General features: G+C 41.0%; 1 protein-coding gene across 1 annotated transcript; it reads left to right on the forward strand.

The window, feature by feature from the left end:
- The first annotated feature begins 12,347 nt into the window (after positions 1-12,347).
- btr12 (bloodthirsty-related gene family, member 12) lies at positions 12,348-20,320 on the forward strand. The gene is made up of 7 exons (XM_077012142.1): positions 12,348-12,478; positions 15,485-16,131; positions 16,348-16,443; positions 18,362-18,595; positions 18,752-18,899; positions 19,098-19,124; positions 19,267-20,320. The coding sequence occupies exons 1-7, from the start codon at positions 12,472-12,474 to the stop codon at positions 19,809-19,811; spliced, it is 1,704 nt and encodes a 567-aa protein (XP_076868257.1). The 5' UTR covers positions 12,348-12,471; the 3' UTR covers positions 19,812-20,320.
- The last annotated feature ends 3 nt before the right edge of the window (positions 20,321-20,323 follow it).

The raw sequence follows: 20,323 nt of genomic DNA on the forward strand, positions 1-20,323 counted from the left end.
TCATACCCATCTACCTCTGTAACTTACCCCATACCCATCTACCTCTGTAACTTACCCCATACCCTTCTACCTCTGTAACTTACCCCATACCCTTCTACCACAGTAACTTGCCCCATACCCATCTACCTCTGTAACTTACCCCATACCCATCTCCCTCTGTAACTTACCCCATACCCATCTCCCTCTGTAACTTACCCCATACCCTTCTACCTCTGTGACTTATCCCATACCATTCTACCTCTGTAACTTACCCCATACCCATCTACCTCTGTAACTTACCCCATACCCATCTACCTCTGTAACTTACCCCATACCCTTCTACCTCTGTAACTTACCCCATACCCTTCTACCTCTGTAACTTGCCCCATACCCATCTACCTCTGTAACTTACCCCATACCCATCTCCCTCTGTAACTTACCCCATACCCATCTCCCTCTGTAACTTAGCCCATACCCATCTCTCTCTTTAACTTACCCCATACCCATCTACTTCTGTAACTTACCCCATACCCTTCTCCCTCTGTAACTTACCCCATACCCTTCTCTCTCTGTAACTTACCCAATGCCCATATTGCAACACGGCTACTATGCCTGGACTCAGTAATATAAAAATCTTAGTTCTTTGCTTGTCATCTCTTGTTATAGATTTGTGTGTTGGTTACAATTGCTTCAGCAATTTGATTCTTATTCATCAATGCTTTTCCGTTTCCTCGTGTTTCCCCCATGAATGACTCATGATTTACATCCATACATTGGCCCAGCTGCACAGGCTTATAAGCATGTCAATGTGGTCAGATTTCAAACAACTGCAAAGTGGTTGCTGTATGCCACAGGCACATATGGACATATATCACGGTTATGGGAATGTACTTCACGTCTTTGGATCAGAGCTCTCTGAAGCACCGATGGGGAAACTATCTGTTGAGACAGAAGGAGCTCAGGTGTCCTCCAGAAAGGATTATTTATTTCTATGAAGTACTTAATTTATTCATATTTTTTACACAATATATGTTAAATCAGTCTGGTTGCTCGAGTACTTGATAACACTTCTGTAAAGGTCCTATGAATATAGTATTGAAAAAGCCGTTTGATTTTGACAGACAGTATTTTTGTTTTGGCCTTATGAAAGCTCGGCTTCAACCAAAGCATGCCATGCATGACTGATGGCATATATTATCATATTTTATCATATTATCGTATCATATATTATCATATTATCATATATTATCATATCACATATTACCGTTGCATGTCACTGGCAATGCAGTCTTTGAGTCTACAAACAGGTCCACAGCCTGTTTTGAGTTTTGATGAACTGGATGCTCATGTAAGCATAAACTTTGGGTTATAGGTATGATTGTTTAGTAATTTTGTTATTACACACTCACTCTTACTGATCGGTTCATTGTGTTATAGGAAAGACGTCCAGCACGGCGGGGAAGCCTGAACCAGAGGAGGAGATCGATATTGATCTGGAAGCTCCTGAGACGGAGAAAGCAGCTCTCGCCATCCAAAACCAGTTCAGGCGTTTCCAGAAGAAAAAGAAGTAGATGTATAAATAAAGAACCAGAAGAAATCAAACAAAGAAAAAAAGATATTGCAGAAACAAGATGTAGAGAAAGAGAGTGCTGGTAGGACACAAGTTACACAGTAAACCAACCAAAAATGTAGACATGAAATGGATGGTTGACAGAAAGAGAGGAAGGGTGAAAGGAAAGAATTAACTATCACTGAAGTACTTAGTTATGTACTTCTCCCCAAAACACCCCCCAAAATACCATGAATACCTCCCCCTAAGAATGCCCTGAAGCCAAATATATACTTTTCACCCCAAAAACAAACAAAAAAAAAAGCCTGAAATTAATTCCATAAAGCATTTCTGCAGATATTTTGACCCCAAATTCCTATAATTCACATTTAGGCCCCTCAATATACCCAAGATGAAAATTGCTCTCCCAAAATGTGATTTCCATGCAAAATCACAGAATGTATTACCTGGACTGGAATGGAAGCCATATTCCACATCCACAATGTATTGTTCTCCACATGATCTAAAGGAGCACATGTCTCATTCAAAAGAGTATATTAGCAGTTTCTGGCCCACGTCTTTCCACTTCCTTTTAATGTACCACCTCCCTTTGCCATAGCTGTCTCCCCAGTAATATCATAGAGGTCCCCATGGTTGCACCATGTGGTCGAAAGCACAGTGGAACAAGCCAGTTGGAGAACTGGTGACAGTGATAGTCATGGAAACCTCACCCTGACCAGGTGTGCTGTTTCCATGCCAACCTGAATTACTGATCCATCTTTGGTAGCACAATAGCATGCCTAACAAATTTAGCAGATTATGAACTAGGCGACAATGGGCAAAAGTACAATAAAGTTTAGAAAGAAGCATATCTAAGAAATATATCTAAAGGTTCAATTATTCAATTATTCATTTTATTTGCTGTTGCAAATAAGAAGGAACAAAAAATAACCTTTGAAGGTTAAACGCTTATGGCAATTTAAAATATTAAATTAGATCTATTTGAACATTTATGAACATAATGGTCAAAGTATATATGTGATTTGCAAGCAATTCAATTTGTCAGCTGTGAGTGGTGAAGAAGGTGCACTAATATGGTGGTAAAAATGGAGACCAACTGAGCCTAATTTGAGAACTCACTACAGTGTTCCCAGCTGAGCCTAATTTGAGAACTCACTACAGTGTTCCCAACTGTAGCCTATATTTTGGCATGTACAATTAATCTGCCCCATTCGTCCATGTTTCTGCCCACAGGATCAGTGCTGACTGGATAATGTTTGGGAGGCAGATGGTTTTTAACAAAGCATTAACAAAGAGATGGCAGTGGCATGTTTGTGGGTGTTGGGCTAGTGTCAGTTACTCTAATGTTGCTCGGCTGTTAAAACATGATGTGGATGTGAGAGGTCCGATACCCAAAAATATCCAGCCAACAGCAGTCCAATGGTGAGAAACTGTTTATTAATGCAAGACTAGAATATAGTTCAATTGTGCATGACAAGGGCATGGGTAAGATACACCTACGAGTTAGACAAGGTGAGTGTATGGCTTATATTTTCAGTTTTTTTTCCCTCTCTTGAACATATACAAATAAATCTTTTAGTGCACAGATTTCACTAATAGCACCAGACATTCCTCTCACTCCCACCCAGAAGCATTTAACACACTGACCTGATCTGGAAAGTCAGACCTCTAACTAATTAATAGTCTATTATCAGAATATAACCTCTTTTTCTATTTAGAGGACAAAGGCACAATTAGCATATCCAAATCTGACTCATTACCTATCATTCACATGCCTCAAGGTTAGCAAGGGCACCAAATTACTCTTAATGCATCAGTACAGCACAGAAAAGCACGAGTGTATATAGTCTTAACTGTTATCAGGTAATACAAATGCTTCTGAATGTTTCTCTTCACAACTTTTAAAGTGATGTATTTCCTTGCCGGAAGAGCTCGATTGTTGATGGACTCCAGTTGGTTGTCATGGCTAAATGAAATAGATCATGTTTGACAACCCCCCCAGAGTCCACATGCATTCCACTCCATTTTTGAATGGGACCTCTCTCTGGCATTAAGTTGTTCACCTCTCTCTGGCATTAAGTTCTTCACATTGAGCACATTTCACTCTTGGCGTCTCTCTAAATCCCTACTTTCCCGAATACCCAACAGACATCTTCCATTTATCCTGCCGTTATTTTTTACAGACCGTTTAAGGTATGACCTCCTTTCACGTTGCCTCCAGGGCGCCTCGGTCCCGCGTCTCTTACACTTAAGCATGCCAACTACACTCGGATACGGAAAGGCCGTTCTAGAAGTCTAAAATGTAACATTGTAGCTTTGGCTTGTGCTGATGTCGTAGAAATTAAATCTTAAATGACAAGATAAAAATATTTGAACTGGTAGCATGCCACTGTGCACTCTGTACACACTACCACTGTTTACACTGTATCCCGTATATGCTATATCGTATATGTTCTGACCTATATCCCATCATATTATATCCTATATTCTATCACATGGAGATTCTTGTAAATGATGGTTTTCCTTGATAATGTGAATGTAATTATATCCCTCAAATAAGTTCAAATGACCTTCTCCTAATGCTTTGATAAGCTTTTCCTTCTTCATCCCTAATCCATACATCTTTTCCAACTTGAGGCACAGACATAATGTTGCTTAGCCAAAATGGAACTGTCTACTTCTTTTAATTTGTCAGGTTTGCTGCCTTATTGCTTTTCGTATCTTGAAACGATTCGTGTCTCAGAGATGTGGAGAGAGGAGTGCTTCAGTATTTCCGTGAGGTGCGTTGAAACATTTAGCAATAGCTGTGATAGGACGGGCAGAACAAGTAGTGCATCACCAGCAAGGTGCCCTGTACATAGTCTGACCTCAACAGCCTCTTCAGGGATCTTGGTAATATCAGGAAGAACCACAAAACACCATCTCCATTCAAGCACAACACCCTCAAATGTCAGCTGACCTTTTTCAGAAGGACTGAGTTACATCATTTCCTGTCTGTGTTCTTTATTGATCATTTTATTGTGACCCCAATCTTAAGATGGAATCTGTAGCTCCCTCCCATATGGACACTGCAGAACATCTGACTGGACTAAGTAGATAAAAAAAAACATGAGGAAGGCTACAGCGGTCCTTTTTGGGCTTGGCTTAGAATTTGTCAAAAGAATCGAAGTGACCAAGGGTAGGGAGTGAAGGATGCTGTCTTGGATTGGAACGTGTCCTCTATAAAACATGTAACAGCTAACAATGTTCTCATTTTGCCTTCAGAGGTGTTATGGACATGCTTGTGACAGACCATCCTGTGTTTTGCACTGCAGATCCTGTTTTCTGTTGGACTTTGCAGGCAGTAGTAAAGCCTTGTGGCAGAGAGAGTACACTCAAACCTTCCTTCTGTGCTGCTTTCCCTGAAATCCACACGATTAAAAATTGCTGCCAACTGCTTAAATAAATTTCCATTGCTCCTGATGTTTTTTTCTTTTGAATAAATTCACCATAACTAAACACTGCAGAAGGTTTGAACGACGCGGCGCATGACAACATTTCTATTGGCTCTAAAAGCTTGCCTCAGACTGAAGATTGCATTTAACCATGTGTAGGGTCTTTATGCAAACAGTTTACATTGTCTAACTTGGTGGACATCACTCCTTGTCTTCTGCACCATTTGAGTAAGCACACAGGGTATAGGCAGAAGCACTTTTTCCTTTTGCTTAGCCATCCGTATCAAAATAATAATGTTAGCACTTAGCAGAGACGTGCCGAATGGAGATCAGTTGCTACACGGCAAGGGGATGTAAGCTCATTCCCGGTGGATGTTAGTTTGTCTTTTTCTTCTCTCCTGGGTATCCCTCTATTCAGCTGCTTGGCTGATGAGCTGTGACTTAAGCATCATTAGGAGAGCTGCTCTCCAGGGGCCACAGAGATGGTTCTACACACACACACACACACACACACACACACACACACACACACACACACACAAACACACAGCTTCTCCTGGCTGTCAGGTAGGGGATAAGGACGAGAGGGGCTATAGAGGGAAACGGATGTGTGGCGTCACCATGAGACACGAGTCACCTGTGTGCAAGTGGGATGCGTAAACAGGAAGCTGCACAAGAACGGTGTTTTTTCCATCAAGAGTGGAAAGATGAGGTGAGGCTGCACCTTGAACAATAACAGCCCTAGGAAACCATAAATGAAAGATGGTTTCATATCCAGAAAATATGCTGATGCACACCATGCATTCAGTACTGACAAACCTTCGAACGGGATCAGTACAAGAACAGCAGCAGCTGCACACAGAGAGGTGAAATATCACAGCACTCTTTTTGTTAACCTACTCTGATTCCACGGGTAGTTTACTGTGAGCTAAATGAAGCATGCTCGTCTGGGTTTAAATACACTGAAGAACCACACCTAACTGGTCAGGCAGAGCTGTAAGTGTCCATACTGACTCTGAGTCTTTATCTTTTCAATTCCTTCCTCTTAAATGCAAGAACCCATATGTCTCGATACTGCTTCTCATTTATTACCCCCTCAAATATAACATGGAGTTTCTTTGATGAACCCTCTTGTCACATCTTGTCTGAATTTTCCTGAAGCAACACACTGATTTTCCTGTGCACAGTTGAGGACACACAAGCTTGTTTCCACAGACTTGTGAAGCGATAGGATAGGAGGGTGGACACCAATGCAGGGAAGAGTGAGATTTATTCGAGGCAAATCCATAGTCAGAGTCATTTATATAGTCCAGGGTCAATAAGCCATGTTGTCCAGAAAAAGATATACGATTCACACCAATCACAGGGTTAGACGTTCTGGAAATTATGGAAAGTACAAAACATATATTCGCCACGCCTGTGCATTCAACAAAGACCAGCGACGAAACACCAAACACACAGGGCTTAAATAGAAGAAATAACAAGGGGTCTAAACTAGAAACTGGTGACAGCGATAACAAGGGCCGTGGTTACAAATTGATCGGAGGGAACAACCAAAATGGCAACAAGAGCACATGGGACGAGAAAACCAGGAAACAAGAGACATGATTGACGGGTAGGGGTATGAACAGACATGACACCCTGCCAATCATAAAGTGATATCTAAGGACCTGTCACTCCAGTGCCACTTCCGTGCTTAAGCTATCCAGTAATCCAAGTCTCACGAGCTAGTGTAATTGGGCAGATATTGATCCAGCTATTGTAAAAAAAGATCTCAAAAATATCTCCTGTCATAACTTTACCTCAGCAGCTGAATCAGTGGAATTCTATAATAAACTTTGGCCTGTGTGTTTGGTCATTACGCTTCCTCAGCCACAGCATTGTTCTATTACGGAAGATAATAACATGATTTTAGTTTAACATCTTTATGGACTTTTTTTTTGTCGTCAGTCATATTTTAGAAAGAATTTTCAACACGTTTTTTTTGTCAGCTACAGGAATGCCAACTGTTAGGTTTCAGCATTTTCTTTCCAAGTGTTACCCAGAGAAATATAGATGGAATCATTATGAAAATGAATCTGTGCTCTGGACCATACGCCCACAGCACTAGTGAAATTATGCATGCCAGCTCATTGATAACACAGGTTATGAATTGGCCCCTTCAAACTGAAACTGTTCTATAAAACTGTCATTATCTAACCTCTTCTCAGGAAGCCTACACTGGAGCCAGATGTCTTGACTAATTACTGGCTTAACTCCCTTTCTGTTATTTGCCCTTTCTTTCAAAACTGTTATAGAGAAAGTAGTGGCTGGTCATATTCAAGAACATCTCGCTCATAATCATCTCAATGGAAATACTCCAGTCTTGATACGCTGCCTTCTACAGTACTAAAACAGCACTTCTGAAAGTGAACAATGGCCTTTTCATGGTAGCTCATTCTGGATTTCCCTCTCTACTGATCCTGCTGGACTTGACATCTGCGTTTGATGCAGTGGATCATAGCTTTCTTCTCAAGCGCCTACCCAAGGCCACTATATGGGCTCTTGAAGACTCTGCTTTGAGCTGCTTCCAGTCTTATCCATGTGATAGGAGTGAGTATGTCTCACTAGGAGGATTTAGGTCTCGACCATTTTCTGTGTTCCCCAGGGTACAACACGGATCAGTTCTTAGCCTCATTCTTTTACTATCTATATGCTTCCCCTCTGAGATGATATCAGCCAGCATGCCATGTCATGTCACTGTCATGGAGATGATGCACAGCTGCATATAAAGTTTCCTTGACCTTCTTTTCTATAGCCATGTCCAAGATTAGAATGTGTTTGGAGCAGATTAAGTCCTGGGAGAAGGAAAACTATTTGCAGCTAAATATGTAAAGCAAATTAACACGTTTAGGTTACAATTTTATGTACAGTTTTAAATTTTCCTGTCAGGTTTGACTCCCATTTTGTACTTCCGGGCTCGTGTTCAAGATTTAAAACTTAATTTTAAGATCTAAACTACATTTCTAAACTCTGCTCTAATGCTATCTGATTCAGAGAGGCTTGACTGTGTTTTTGTTTCATTTTCATTGAGACTATTGTAATGGATGTTTTTTTGAAGCATCCTCTAAATCAGGGGTCACCAACGTGGTGCCCACGGGCACCATGTCGCCCGCAAGGACATCATGAGTCGCCCGCGGGCCTGTTCTAAAAATAGCCCCAATGAGTTGCATCGTTTTTTTTTGCCACTATTAGAGATTGTCCGCGGTTGCTAGCGGTCTTCTCACTTAGCAATCGACACTCGCCACCCCCACCCACCCGCTCAACAACTTTCGTTCGATTGATGTGTATCAATCTGGTAGCCCTCCGCAATGATTGGTGTCCAAGAAGTAGCTCCCAGTTTCAAAAAGGTTGGTGACCCCTGCTCTAAATATATCCAGGAGCTCTAATATATATTCAAAGCTGTGCAGCCAGGATATTCATGAGGGTACAGAAATATAAACACATTAGACCAATATTACATTATTTCTACTGGCTCCCTGTCACATACAGAATTGATTATAAAAATCACCACCAAACATTTCAAAAGGAAATGCACTGCATTATCTCAAGGAAGGTCTTATATTGTATTACTGCAGTTGCAATCTTATGTCTAACTAATTATCTTCTCCAGCTTCCTAGAACCCTAACACTAACCCTAACACACAGTGGTTGATCAGACCTTTTGTTCAGCTGATCACTCAACAGATGATAAAAGCATAACACAGGGAGAGGGGGACTAAGAACCACAGTTGGACGCACAAACAGATAATGACCGAAATAAATTAACAAATGAATACATCTTTAGAAAACCTATGGAACCTGTGAAGCCAAGATCCATCAGTCCAGGGTGATGTTTTTGGCCAAAGGGCCACTGGTACAACTACCGTGGTGAGGCACAGGAGGAACCAGACCTTAATTCACCTTTATAGCACCATGAACGTAGATACCTCAATTGTTAAGGTCAAGTACGCATTAAAATACTGTCCAGGATCAGACATAAAACATCATTGAGTATATTCAAGCATTGGCTTGGATAAACTGAGGAAAGAGTGCTTCAAGCCAAAGGGGGGATATGGATAATGTGGAAATAGCGGAGGTGCTATGGCAGGATGAGATCCTCCACAGAATGCACCACCATCAGATAACAGAGGTGGTGGACATAAGACAATCCAACCAATAGCTGAAAACAGTAGGGCTGAAGGACAACGCAGAGGCACCAATCATGGCAGCTCAAGGATAAGCTCTAAGTAATAAATGTCAAATAAAGGTGGGATATATCACAGCAGACCCAAGACCCAAGATGCAGTCTGGGCAAAGAAACCCCTGAGACAATCTAGCACTTAGTAGCAGGTTGTAAGGTGGTGGCTGGTAATGAATACATCGAGAGACACAGCCAAATACATGCAAAGCATATAAAGTGGATGCCCCAAAAGGGAGAAACCATAAATAGCAGTGGAAAACAACAAAATAAGACTTTCCAGATTAAAAAAAATCCAGATAAATGCTGACAAGCAAGAAATGGCAAGGAAATTATAATAGTAAAGTAGTAAAGCTACAGAGGTGATAGATGTAGCATTCCTAACATCCAAAGAGAAGAATACATTGGTATTGGAGAAAAGACCGAAAGAAGAAATTGAGAGACTCTCCCAGCCTCTGAGGGGTTGTGACCCCTGAGCTAGAGGAGTAGGTCTAACAGATCTCTGGAATGATAATGTCGGTCTCAGTCCAAAAGAGTGCAATTCTAGGAACAACAAATTACTGTGCCACAACCTCCACCTCCAAGGCCTCTGGTAGATGGCCAGTATATATACTGTGTGTACACCTTTCCTTCCCCACATTTTGACCTTGAGCAAAAATACTCTTGTACTGCCATCAGACTGACAGGTCCCTGGTAGTACAATAGCTGAATACAATAGACTGGACTGTAATATAACATTTTTTTCAATTACCTGATTTTAGACAATCTATAGAAATTAGAAATACAATTTACAAATATCATTAAAATGATACTCTGAGCCATTTTCACATTTTCATTTTACATTGATGACTCTGGCATCAGACTAATTATAGAAAATTATCTCATTTTATATAATGTATATACTTATCATTTATATAATGTGTACTAATGATCTGTGTTCAGGGTAAATATGATGTTGGTCATATGTTGATCTTTGTAGCGTAAGTAATGAACTGTGAGATATGTGCTAGAAACTGATGCCATTTTGAACCAAGGTTCCACGACAATCTTTTTTATTACAAAGTTTATTAGAAAGGTGCAGCCTTGAGGTCATTGTGGTTACACAGTTCACTTCAACCTACAGAGAAGAAGAATACATATGTTGCTACCTGCATCAGGAGATACCAACTATTAATAAAATGGAAATGTCTATGGGCCTTATATGTCTGGCCCAAGTTGAATATCTGGCCTCAGTATCTGAAGATTTCCCTGCACCACATTTTCACTGTATAGTACAGTTCTAATGAGGCTGGCCAAAAAAAAATGTCTAACTATATTTTGTCTACTATACTGCATTGAATTCTGAACAGTAAATGTTTCACTACCTATTCTGGAGATTTAATTCAGAACTCATTATTTGATCAGGCAACTGGGGTGTCTAAAGCTGAAGTTCAATTCAAATATATTGTAAATAGAAAACTGAAATCAGTTAACTACTGTGACTTGCTCACTAGGCAGTAGCACGTTAGGTAAACGAGAATGGCTGTGACTGGAGAATAAACAAAAGGAGCATCAGGACTAAATATTCAAGGTAGTACAACGTCTGAAAACTGCACCAAACACTGGTAATATACTACAATGTGAGATAAGTCATAATTATCCAAAAATGTTAGAGTGGAATAATTTGAATAGTATGAGATATCTGCATTTGTGCTGAAGATGATGTAATGGTTTTAGGCTTCCCCATATCATCCAATCACAGTCAGCCCAGGGACATGATTGAAAAGGAATTTGATGAATCAGGGAGACTCAGTACTGATGATGTAAGTGCACTGCTTGAAATGAAGCAAAGCGCCCGAAAGAGAGCACCTTGTGTGTGTGTGTGTGTGTGTGTGTGTGTGTGTGTGTGTGAGTTTGTCTGTACTTGTAGCAGCAGTGCAAAGTGCTGTTATGTGTGGGTGGAGATCGAGCGAGAAAGAGAGAGAGAAACAGAGAGAGAGACAGAAGAAAGTGAGAGAATGAAAGGGAGAAGAGGTGGATGGCTGTGCTACTAATAATAAAACCAGAGACAGAACACAGTGACTGAGGTACAGACAATTTAGCGATGCGAGGTAAAACAAAAGTGAGTAGGAAGAAGACACGAGGATGAAAAGATGGAGTGGAATTGGCTGCCTTGAGCCTCAAAGATGTCACAGTACCAGAGGGCGGGTTGCTACAAACGCTGTGCATCTTGTTACCCAGTGCATTGTATGAATCGGTGCCTTTTGAAGTCTTAGGTACTGAATTTTAGGACACATGCAAATACGAGGTCCTTTAATTAGCAGTTTGATTTTCCAGTATCACAGAACAAGATTACATAGAAATAATCTCTGCAGTAAATGTCATCTAGAAATGACTATCTTCTAGTTAAACCGATCTTTGTCATTGGTGCTTAAGGCGGGACTTTCATGATACCATCCAATTATGTCAATGTATTAATCATAGATTTCAGTGAGGCTGTGGCTTGTGGATAACATGTTATTCACCCCTGCTTATTATGTAACCTGGTTCCCTGCATTAAAATGCCAATTAATAACGAATACTGAATACAAAATGACTGGTGTTTGGTGTACATTTTATCACTCTTTCAAGTAATGTGTTCTGCTTCCTCTAAGACAGACCTCTGCATTCACAGTGAGTGTGTGTACTGTACAACACTGGCTCACGTCTGCCCCTTAGTGTCGTGACATGGATAACAACCACATTTTGCCCTTACTGTAGTTCCCTTTGAAGGACTATATGTTCAAACGTTCAGCACAGTGTGTTTCCTAAAGGAAGGTTGAATTTTCTGGTTGGAAAAGTTAAAAGAAATTGATCTGACGCTTGTTAATGATTTATCGAAACCTGTTATTATCATTTACTGCAAGGCCACTTCCTCTAAATTGTTTGAACAAACCTGTTTGCGAAAATAATACAGGCTAGCTAGTTTTTTTTCACAAATCACTAAAGGATTTGGTACTTTCCTTGGTAAATGAATTATAGACAATCCCATAATTAAACCACAAACCAAAGCATTGGTAAATTGAGTACATTTTACATTTTGCCACACACATACAACTTCTACAATCTCCTTCTCATACATAACGTAACCACACCCAGGGGGTTGGTCTGCCTTAGAAAAGCTTCCATTTAGGTGTATGCCGGTCAGAGTACAGTGAAAGAGGAGGAACAGGTTTGAGATCTGGATCGGCATGTGAACAACAAACATTTACTACTAACTAAAAGCACTGAAGGAATAAGACACGGCGACCATGCAAAGTAAGATATGTTCACTTTGTTTTCTGTGACAGGAAAGAAATCATTTTAGTGGTGGTTTACTTTAACCTCTTAAACTATGGGCCCCAGTACAATGAAAAGTGAAAAGGTCCACTGGTGAGTGTTAAATCATTGTTTTTACTGAGGTAAAATAATGAGGTACTGAGGTATGGGTTTAACAAATACTCTACCCTCTTTGTATTAATAAAAGTGGATGTTATTACATATTCTTTAGTGAATGTTTTTTGCATATTAAGCCATATCACTGCTTTCCTTCCTGAAGTTATGTTCAGAACACATTTAGCATATATGGTCGGATTTGGACATGATTTTGTTTGTGGTAAATTTTGTTTGTGGTGAGTTTTATTTGTGTGTAGTAAGTTGAAAAGAAACATGTTTCTCAAACAAAGAAAGCAAACACAGAGAGAAGAAAGCAGACACAGAGCGAGTTGGACACATCTTGTGCAGCTACATTCCTGACATGACATGACTGTTTTAACTTTATTCTAGATTTTCCTGGAGTAACATGTTTGCGCTGCCTCTAATAGTTTCATTAAAAAAACCTGTGTTATGGCATACAATGCCACCCTGACAGTTTAACAGCATGTTTAAGAGTATATTTTAAATCAGAAGTTTGCCCCATGATTGGTTACCATATTGGTATGTCCTCGCCATATGGTGCAGTACAATGGACGTAAAAGTAAAGCAAGCAACACCTGTTTTTCTTGCTTATCTACCTCAGCTTGGGTTTGGCTGTTAGGTTTTGGGTTCTGTAAGCGTTAACTCTTCACATGTTAAGATGTTGCCAGCTTTCTGCTTCCTTAACTCATAACAGATTCACAGGTCAAGCAATACGTGTTTCCTGTATTCCCCAGAATGACTGTTGTCTAGTTAAGAATGACAAGAGGAACCTCCAGATGTTGGCTGGCCGACTGCATTTTGGAAACCTCAAATTTGGACAGCACAAAAGGGTGTGCTCTTAAAAGTCCTGGGGCATAATGACCGTTCTTTACCCTTGACACTGGATTTTATGCCATAAGACTTTCTTCTTTCATGCTTTTTGTTTAGTACTGTCCCAACCCGAACCAGTTTTTCTACACTTGAGCGCTATCTCTGAACTCTCAAGCGAGATAAGAATGGTTTGGAGTACTCATACGTTTTCCATCACAGCAAAGAAAGAGTTTCGTAATGAAACTCAGCATTGCAAATACTCCAAATACACAAATACAAAAACAACTTCAGTTTCATAGTCCTCCTTTAAAAAAAACTCTGAGAGAATCAGATTTAGAAATTGTCCAAACATTTACAGAACTCGTTATAGCTCTCCATCACCAAGACTTTTAGAAATGGCAAAATTCTGATGAAATTTACTGCTTGTCATTTGCTCATTAATGTCTCGTGTCATTTCCTGGAGTTTCAGGAAATGACACTCAGGAAATGTGTGCCCACAAGAGAAAGTTTAATCTACTTATTAAGAAAACAATGAGTTAGGTTTCCTGGGTCTTTAAAGCTGTGCAGAAATGTTTCTTTCTATATTTACCTATATAATCTGATATGACTGAGATCAAAAAGAAAATGAAATGTAAATACTGCACACAAACAAAGGAAAAATACATACACTGAATATTTTTAACCCCAATGTATTTTTCACATTTTGTATACCTGTGTACCCAAAACCCAGTCTCAGTCTCAGTCTTTTAGTTTCGGCGTTGGTTTGTAGCCTGTGTGACTGACGTGAAAAGAATAAGTGTTAATCATTTGAATAGTCCATTGATGACAGAAGTAACACCATTATTAGTAAAGCATGAAGTGCAAGGTACAGCCACTATATCCATATGAATAGATTTACGAATAGATAGAACAGCTCATGAATATGCAAAGGTTTAAATGGAAATACATTATAAGTTGTAAATACGTTAAGTTATATGCTTACAAAGATGGATCAGGTCCACACAGTCCAGGTACATCTAGAGATTCTGCCATACAGGGCTGAGAGACGGCACAATTCTGGCTTTGCTGCTGTTCCAAACTGCTGTTTCTTACTCCATAAACAAATGAAGCTTTACAGCTTACAGATATTTACACCTTGTTTAATATTAAGATCAGTAAAAAAAAGGCATAGGTAATATTACTAGCCCTAATAATCTGTATTTGTACTAACTGGTAAACTTTCTCGGGGATTATAGTCTAAAGAGGTAATAATACTGTGCTTTTTCCTGACATCACATAATCAAGCAAGAGCCATATGCCTCTGTCCTTTCTCAGATTAAAACAGATAAACAAAACGCTTGAGTTCATTCGAACAGTGTGCACCGCGGGAACCAGGGCAGCATAGACAACTGGCTTTCATCTGCGAGGCAAGGGTTAAAAAGCTTGAGGGTGCTTGCCATCTGGAAGTTATTTATTTTTTAATCTGGCTTTTTCATTGTAACCTTTAGCATGTCATATTGGAAGAAAAGGGGATGCACCTTTTCAGCTTTTTCTGTGTATGTGTTTTTTCACACTTTCATGGGCGGCTGCATCATTTTGCTGCAGTGATTCCACTAAATGGATAAAAAGGGCTCTGCTTTCTGGCGTGCTGAACCCTGGGGCGGACTGACACCAGCCCGTCTGGGCAGTGAGGTCACAGCAAGGGTGCATGAAACAGACGGTGAATGCAAATGATAGAGAAAGAATGATAAAAACCAGAAGGGACAATGAAAGCAGAATAGGTTCCATATATATATGGAATGGTCTCGCCAGCACAAACACACCACTGAAAAATGCCCCTGTGATTGAAGATAGTGTAGAAGTGTCTGCCTTTGTCGACAAGCTGATTCACCTGGGATCTTCACAAACATTAGAGCTCCCACATTTGCGCCACATTGTGTCAGCGGTTTATGATATGCAAAGCAGCTTTTCTCTCAGCTTCAGTGCTTGCTAAGTACTCTCTCTCTCTCTCTCTCTCACACACACACACACACACACACACATCCTCCAATTTCTCCCACTCCCATCTCTTTTTTCCAGGCCCGGGACCTCGAGGTCGTTCTGTCACCGAGGATCAGTTCTCATGCTCCATCTGCTTGGAGGTGTTCGTGGAGCCCGTCTCCACACCATGCGGCCACAGCTTCTGCAAGGCCTGCCTGCAGGGCTTCTGGAACCATAGCAAAAAGATCCTCTGCCCCATGTGCAAGAAAAGCTTCTCCAAAAAGCCAGAGCTCTGCGTGAACCGTGTGTTGGCTGAGATAGCCGAGCAGTTCCAGGGCCTGTCTGTAGTTCTGCCTGGAGACGCAGACGCCTCAGCCGCGGTGAGCGTGGGGGGCTTGCCACCAACTGTGCCGAGGGACGAAGACGGAGGTGACTACGCCAAAGCCGGAGATGTCCCGTGCGATGCGTGCATCGGCAGGAAGATGAAGGCCTTGAAGTCCTGCCTGAACTGCCCTGGCTCTTTCTGTGAGGGTCACCTCCGGCACCACAAGAAGGGCAAGACCCTGGCCAAGCACAAGTTGATGGAGCCCATCCATCACCTCGAGGACAAGTTGTGCAAGAAGCACGAACGCCTCTTAGAGACATATTGCCGCTACGACCAGGTGTGCTTATGCCGTGAATGTGCGGAGCTCATGCACAAGTCACACGAAGTCGTCCCAACCGAACGAGAATACAAGAAGAAAACGGTGAGTACAGGGGCGGCGTGGTCGCAGAAAGAGATGCTTGAGGTTTGTTTCACAACACCGTATACAACAGCCCATGTGCAATAGCTGATAGACATTTTCCAACAGGACACAAGGATCTTGACTATTTCTTAATTCCTTTGGTTTTTTTTTTCATTGTGTAAAATTTCAGTGTCCCTAACGTCTCTTCCAAAATTACACAAATTGCTTGTTTCACAGGCTCAGCTTGGGAAAACGAGATCGGAGCTAAAACATTTAATCAAGGAGAGAACCAAGAAATTAGAGGAGCTCAAACAGTCCATCAAAGAGATCAAAGTAAGCTCCCATCAGAATGTCATCAGAATGGGGCAGAGTCTGTGTGGTCGGCAAACAAATTTTCGGCAATGTTCTTAACTTAAGAATTAATGCACATATTTTCATAGAATAATAATAACTGAATTGACCCATATGTACAAACTGGATGTATGGTGGGAATTTAAATATTGAGAGCAGATCTGTGGATAGGAAAGATCAAAAATTTACAAAGTGTGTGTTGGGGACATTTTATTTCATTTAGAAATAATAGACCCATGTCTAATTCGAGCTCATTGGTTGCTTCCTCATGTTTAAGTTAGTTTTCTAAACTCTCCTAACTAGTATTGAGCTCCTTCTCCATTCTCAGCATTGTAATGGAAGGATAGATATAGTGTTTCATAATACAGCAGTATGAAAAAGAAAATTAATAAGTAAAAACAGATATTTAAATATACCACCCAGAATTGTGTTTCACAACTGCCAGTAATGACCTGACTCCAGTTAAATGGAAAACACTGACAAATAGGATGTACAGTAGAAAGCAGATGATATCGACTGGTTAGACTTTCTGACAAGACCTAATTTAGACTTCTTATTCCCCAAGAGGAAACCATTAATAAGCTTTGGTTTCAATGTCATGCTGACCAAGCATAAGATTAGTGTTACAGCTCTAGGCTGGTTTCACAGGGGTTAAATCATAGGTTGAAAATAGAGTCCAGCTGGAACAGTGTTTAAAAATACAATGAGGATGAAGTTACAGAGAGATCTTTGTCTTAAATGTTTTGAGGATGAGGGGCTATCAAAGGTCTCATTTTGATCAGTATTGCAAAACAAAAATGCATTCTAACCTCTTACTACAACTTAAGTCTCCTACCGCACAATATCTCCTATCTCACACTATCTACTATCTCACACTATCTCCTATCTCATAATATCTCCTATCTCACATTTCACACTATCTACTATCTCACAATATTTCCTATCTTACACTATTGCCTATCTCACATCTCACTTTATCTCCTATCTCACACTTTCTTTGCAAATCCTCCACTGAATAAAGTCTACTGGAGCCATTATGTATGTGGAAGAAAATAAGTTTCATATCATTTATAGCTGTTTTCTAGATTTAGTCTTGATAATCTATTGTTGATGTTAGAATGGTGTGCAGGTGATGTGGGGATGTTTGTTTGGGACACTATGCAGTTAAACCGGTTAAACCAGTCAGTCCAGTTGCTCCAGAACACTGAAAACAAACATCTGAACAAGGAAGAACTATGATAACCAGATGGCGGAATTTCAGCACAGAGGTGAATGTGGGCATGTGAGGACGTTTAGAGTCAGATGTGTGCTGGATGTATATGCTCAAAGATGTGCTGACAGCACAAAATCACATGTGCAGTTATTATCTGAAATAAAACACAGACCTTAAGCAACATAGCAGTGTTTGTTTGTGTTGTTGTTTCCTGAGTAATTGATAAGATACAGTGAAATATCCTATTTTATTTTAGCTGTACTAATAGTATTTGATGCTGAGAGTGTCTTGAATTGATAAGTTTAATATGTACTCAGATGTTGGTGTAGATGTCTGCTATTGGGTTTTAAAACATTTGCTCACCTACAGTCTAGAGGGAAGGCGTAAGCTGTTCATCTGTGTCTATCTGTGTGTGTGTGTTTTGTTTCGCCTGCCTGGTTGCAGTGCCTTCCTGAGCTCTAATAGATCAGAGGGAACCTGAGCCTACACAGCATAGTGTGGAGTAGTTTGTATACGAAGCACAGCTGGACAGTATTTGTGCAGCATGTACATTGAAAGCAGTGATTGTTACATAAACTATAAAATATTGGAAAGTAACCTTTTATCGTATTTTTCCTGAGCAGTATGCACATTTGTCGTAGCACAACATGAGGTCAGAGTGGCTAATTGTGCGCGTGTCTCCTGCAGGCGACGGGGCAGCGGGAGATCGAGGACAGCTGGGCGGTGTACGCGGAGCTGCAGAGACTCCTAGAGCAGAGCCAGGCCCAGCTGGTGGAGAAGATCACCACGCGGCAGCGGCAGGCGGAGGAGCAGGCGCGGGACCTGGCGGCACGGCTGGAGCACGAGCTCGGCGTCTTCAAGACCAGGGCCAGCCAGGTGGACAGTCTCATGCACACGGAGGACAAAGTGCTGTTTCTGCAGGTGCATGCCCGTGCGAGTGTGTGTGTGTGTTGTGTGACACATGCATGCGTGTGTGTGTGTGTGTGTGTGTGTGCATGTTTGCGCTCAAGCATAACTGTATATGTGCACGTGTGTGCGTGTGTATGTGTGTGTACTCATGTACTCTGTCCCTTACAGCTCATGCCCACTCTGCCTCCTGTGCCAGAACCGGTCGACTGGTCCGGTGTGTCGGTGAACACGGACCTGTACCTAGGCACAATCAGGAAGTCTGTGAGCAGTCTCATTGAAAAGTTTCAGGAAAATGTGAAGCACCTGTATGGGAAAGGTAGTGTGTTTTCAGTCAGCTATTTCAAGCAAAAAAACATTATGTAGGAAGGTTGTTGCAGAATATTTATTAAATAGCTGCAGATGGGAATGTCAGAAATGAATGTCTAATTGTTTGTATCAAAAAGCATACTTGTGGTTTACAGTTTTATTGATATCGACATCGGTACTATTAATAACTTTGAATATTTTCTTACAGAGCTAAGAAAGTTGCAGAACTATTCAAGTAAGTGTTATTTTTGATAACTTCTTTTAAGTTTTGAACAAAGAGCGAGGGTCTGTCAAATTTGTAATGCTGTTTCTGCTTTGCTCTCCACATCTGTCTGACTGACTGCCAGAAATATCTGTGTTTGTTCTGTCTCCTGTAGGTGAGGTGGTGTTGGACCCAACCACTGCACAACGTAATCTAGTCCTCTCTGACGATGGCCGGCAGGTCCACTACGAAGAGGGCCGCAAGTCATCCACGCAGTCGGACAACCCACGCCGCTTCAGCCCTGCTTTGTTCGTGCTCGCCCGGGAAGGTTTCTCCTCTGGCCGTCACTACTGGGAGGTGGAGGTGGGCCGCAAGAAGGCCTGGACGCTCGGCGTGGCCCGATCATCTGCCCGCCGCAAGGGTGACATCCGGCTTAGTCCTGAAGGTGGATTCTGGTGCCTGTGGCTCAAAGAGGGAGAGGTGAAAGCCCTGGCTTCCAGCAGAATCCCCATGCATCTTCCAACACTGCCCCAAAAGGTGGGCATCTTCCTGGACCACGAGGCTGGACAGGTGTCCTTTTATGACGTAAGGGCACAGACTCATCTCTACACGTTCCTGGACACATTCGACGAGAGCGTGTACCCCATCTTCAGTCCCTGTATCTGTCAGGAGGGGAAGAACATGGGCTCCCTGATTATCACAGCAGTTAAGCATTCTTAAAGCAACAATCTACAAATTAAAAAACCTGTTTCTCTCACTTTTATAAGATATTCACTGCCATATGAAGTTCTTAAAATGATCACAGTTTTATAATGGTTAAAATGGATACAATAATGGCAAATGGTTAGTGAATGTCTCAATTCTCCAATCAACTGATATTAAATTGGTGGATTTATTTGATTCAAATGTTGACTACTCAGAGAGTAAATGGGATTTCCTACATATGTTTATTCAGGGACTGGTACATTCTTATAGCTGACTTTACAAAGACTAAGGCCAGATTTCTCACATGGACATGTATAAATAAAGTAAACTTCATTTTAGAAGTGGGTGATAGTGTACACTATAAATGGGAATGACTTTGATCATAATATTAACATTGTTAAATTTTCTAACCCATATTTTACAAAAAATGATTACAGACTATATGCAGTGCATTAAAATTTTACTTTCAAGTCTGTGTTTTGTATGGATGTTAAACTGAAATAAAACAAACAAAAAAAAACCTAAAT

Source organism: Brachyhypopomus gauderio, chromosome 1 (assembly GCF_052324685.1).
Source record: "Brachyhypopomus gauderio isolate BG-103 chromosome 1, BGAUD_0.2, whole genome shotgun sequence".
Taxonomy (NCBI): domain Eukaryota; kingdom Metazoa; phylum Chordata; class Actinopteri; order Gymnotiformes; family Hypopomidae; genus Brachyhypopomus; species Brachyhypopomus gauderio.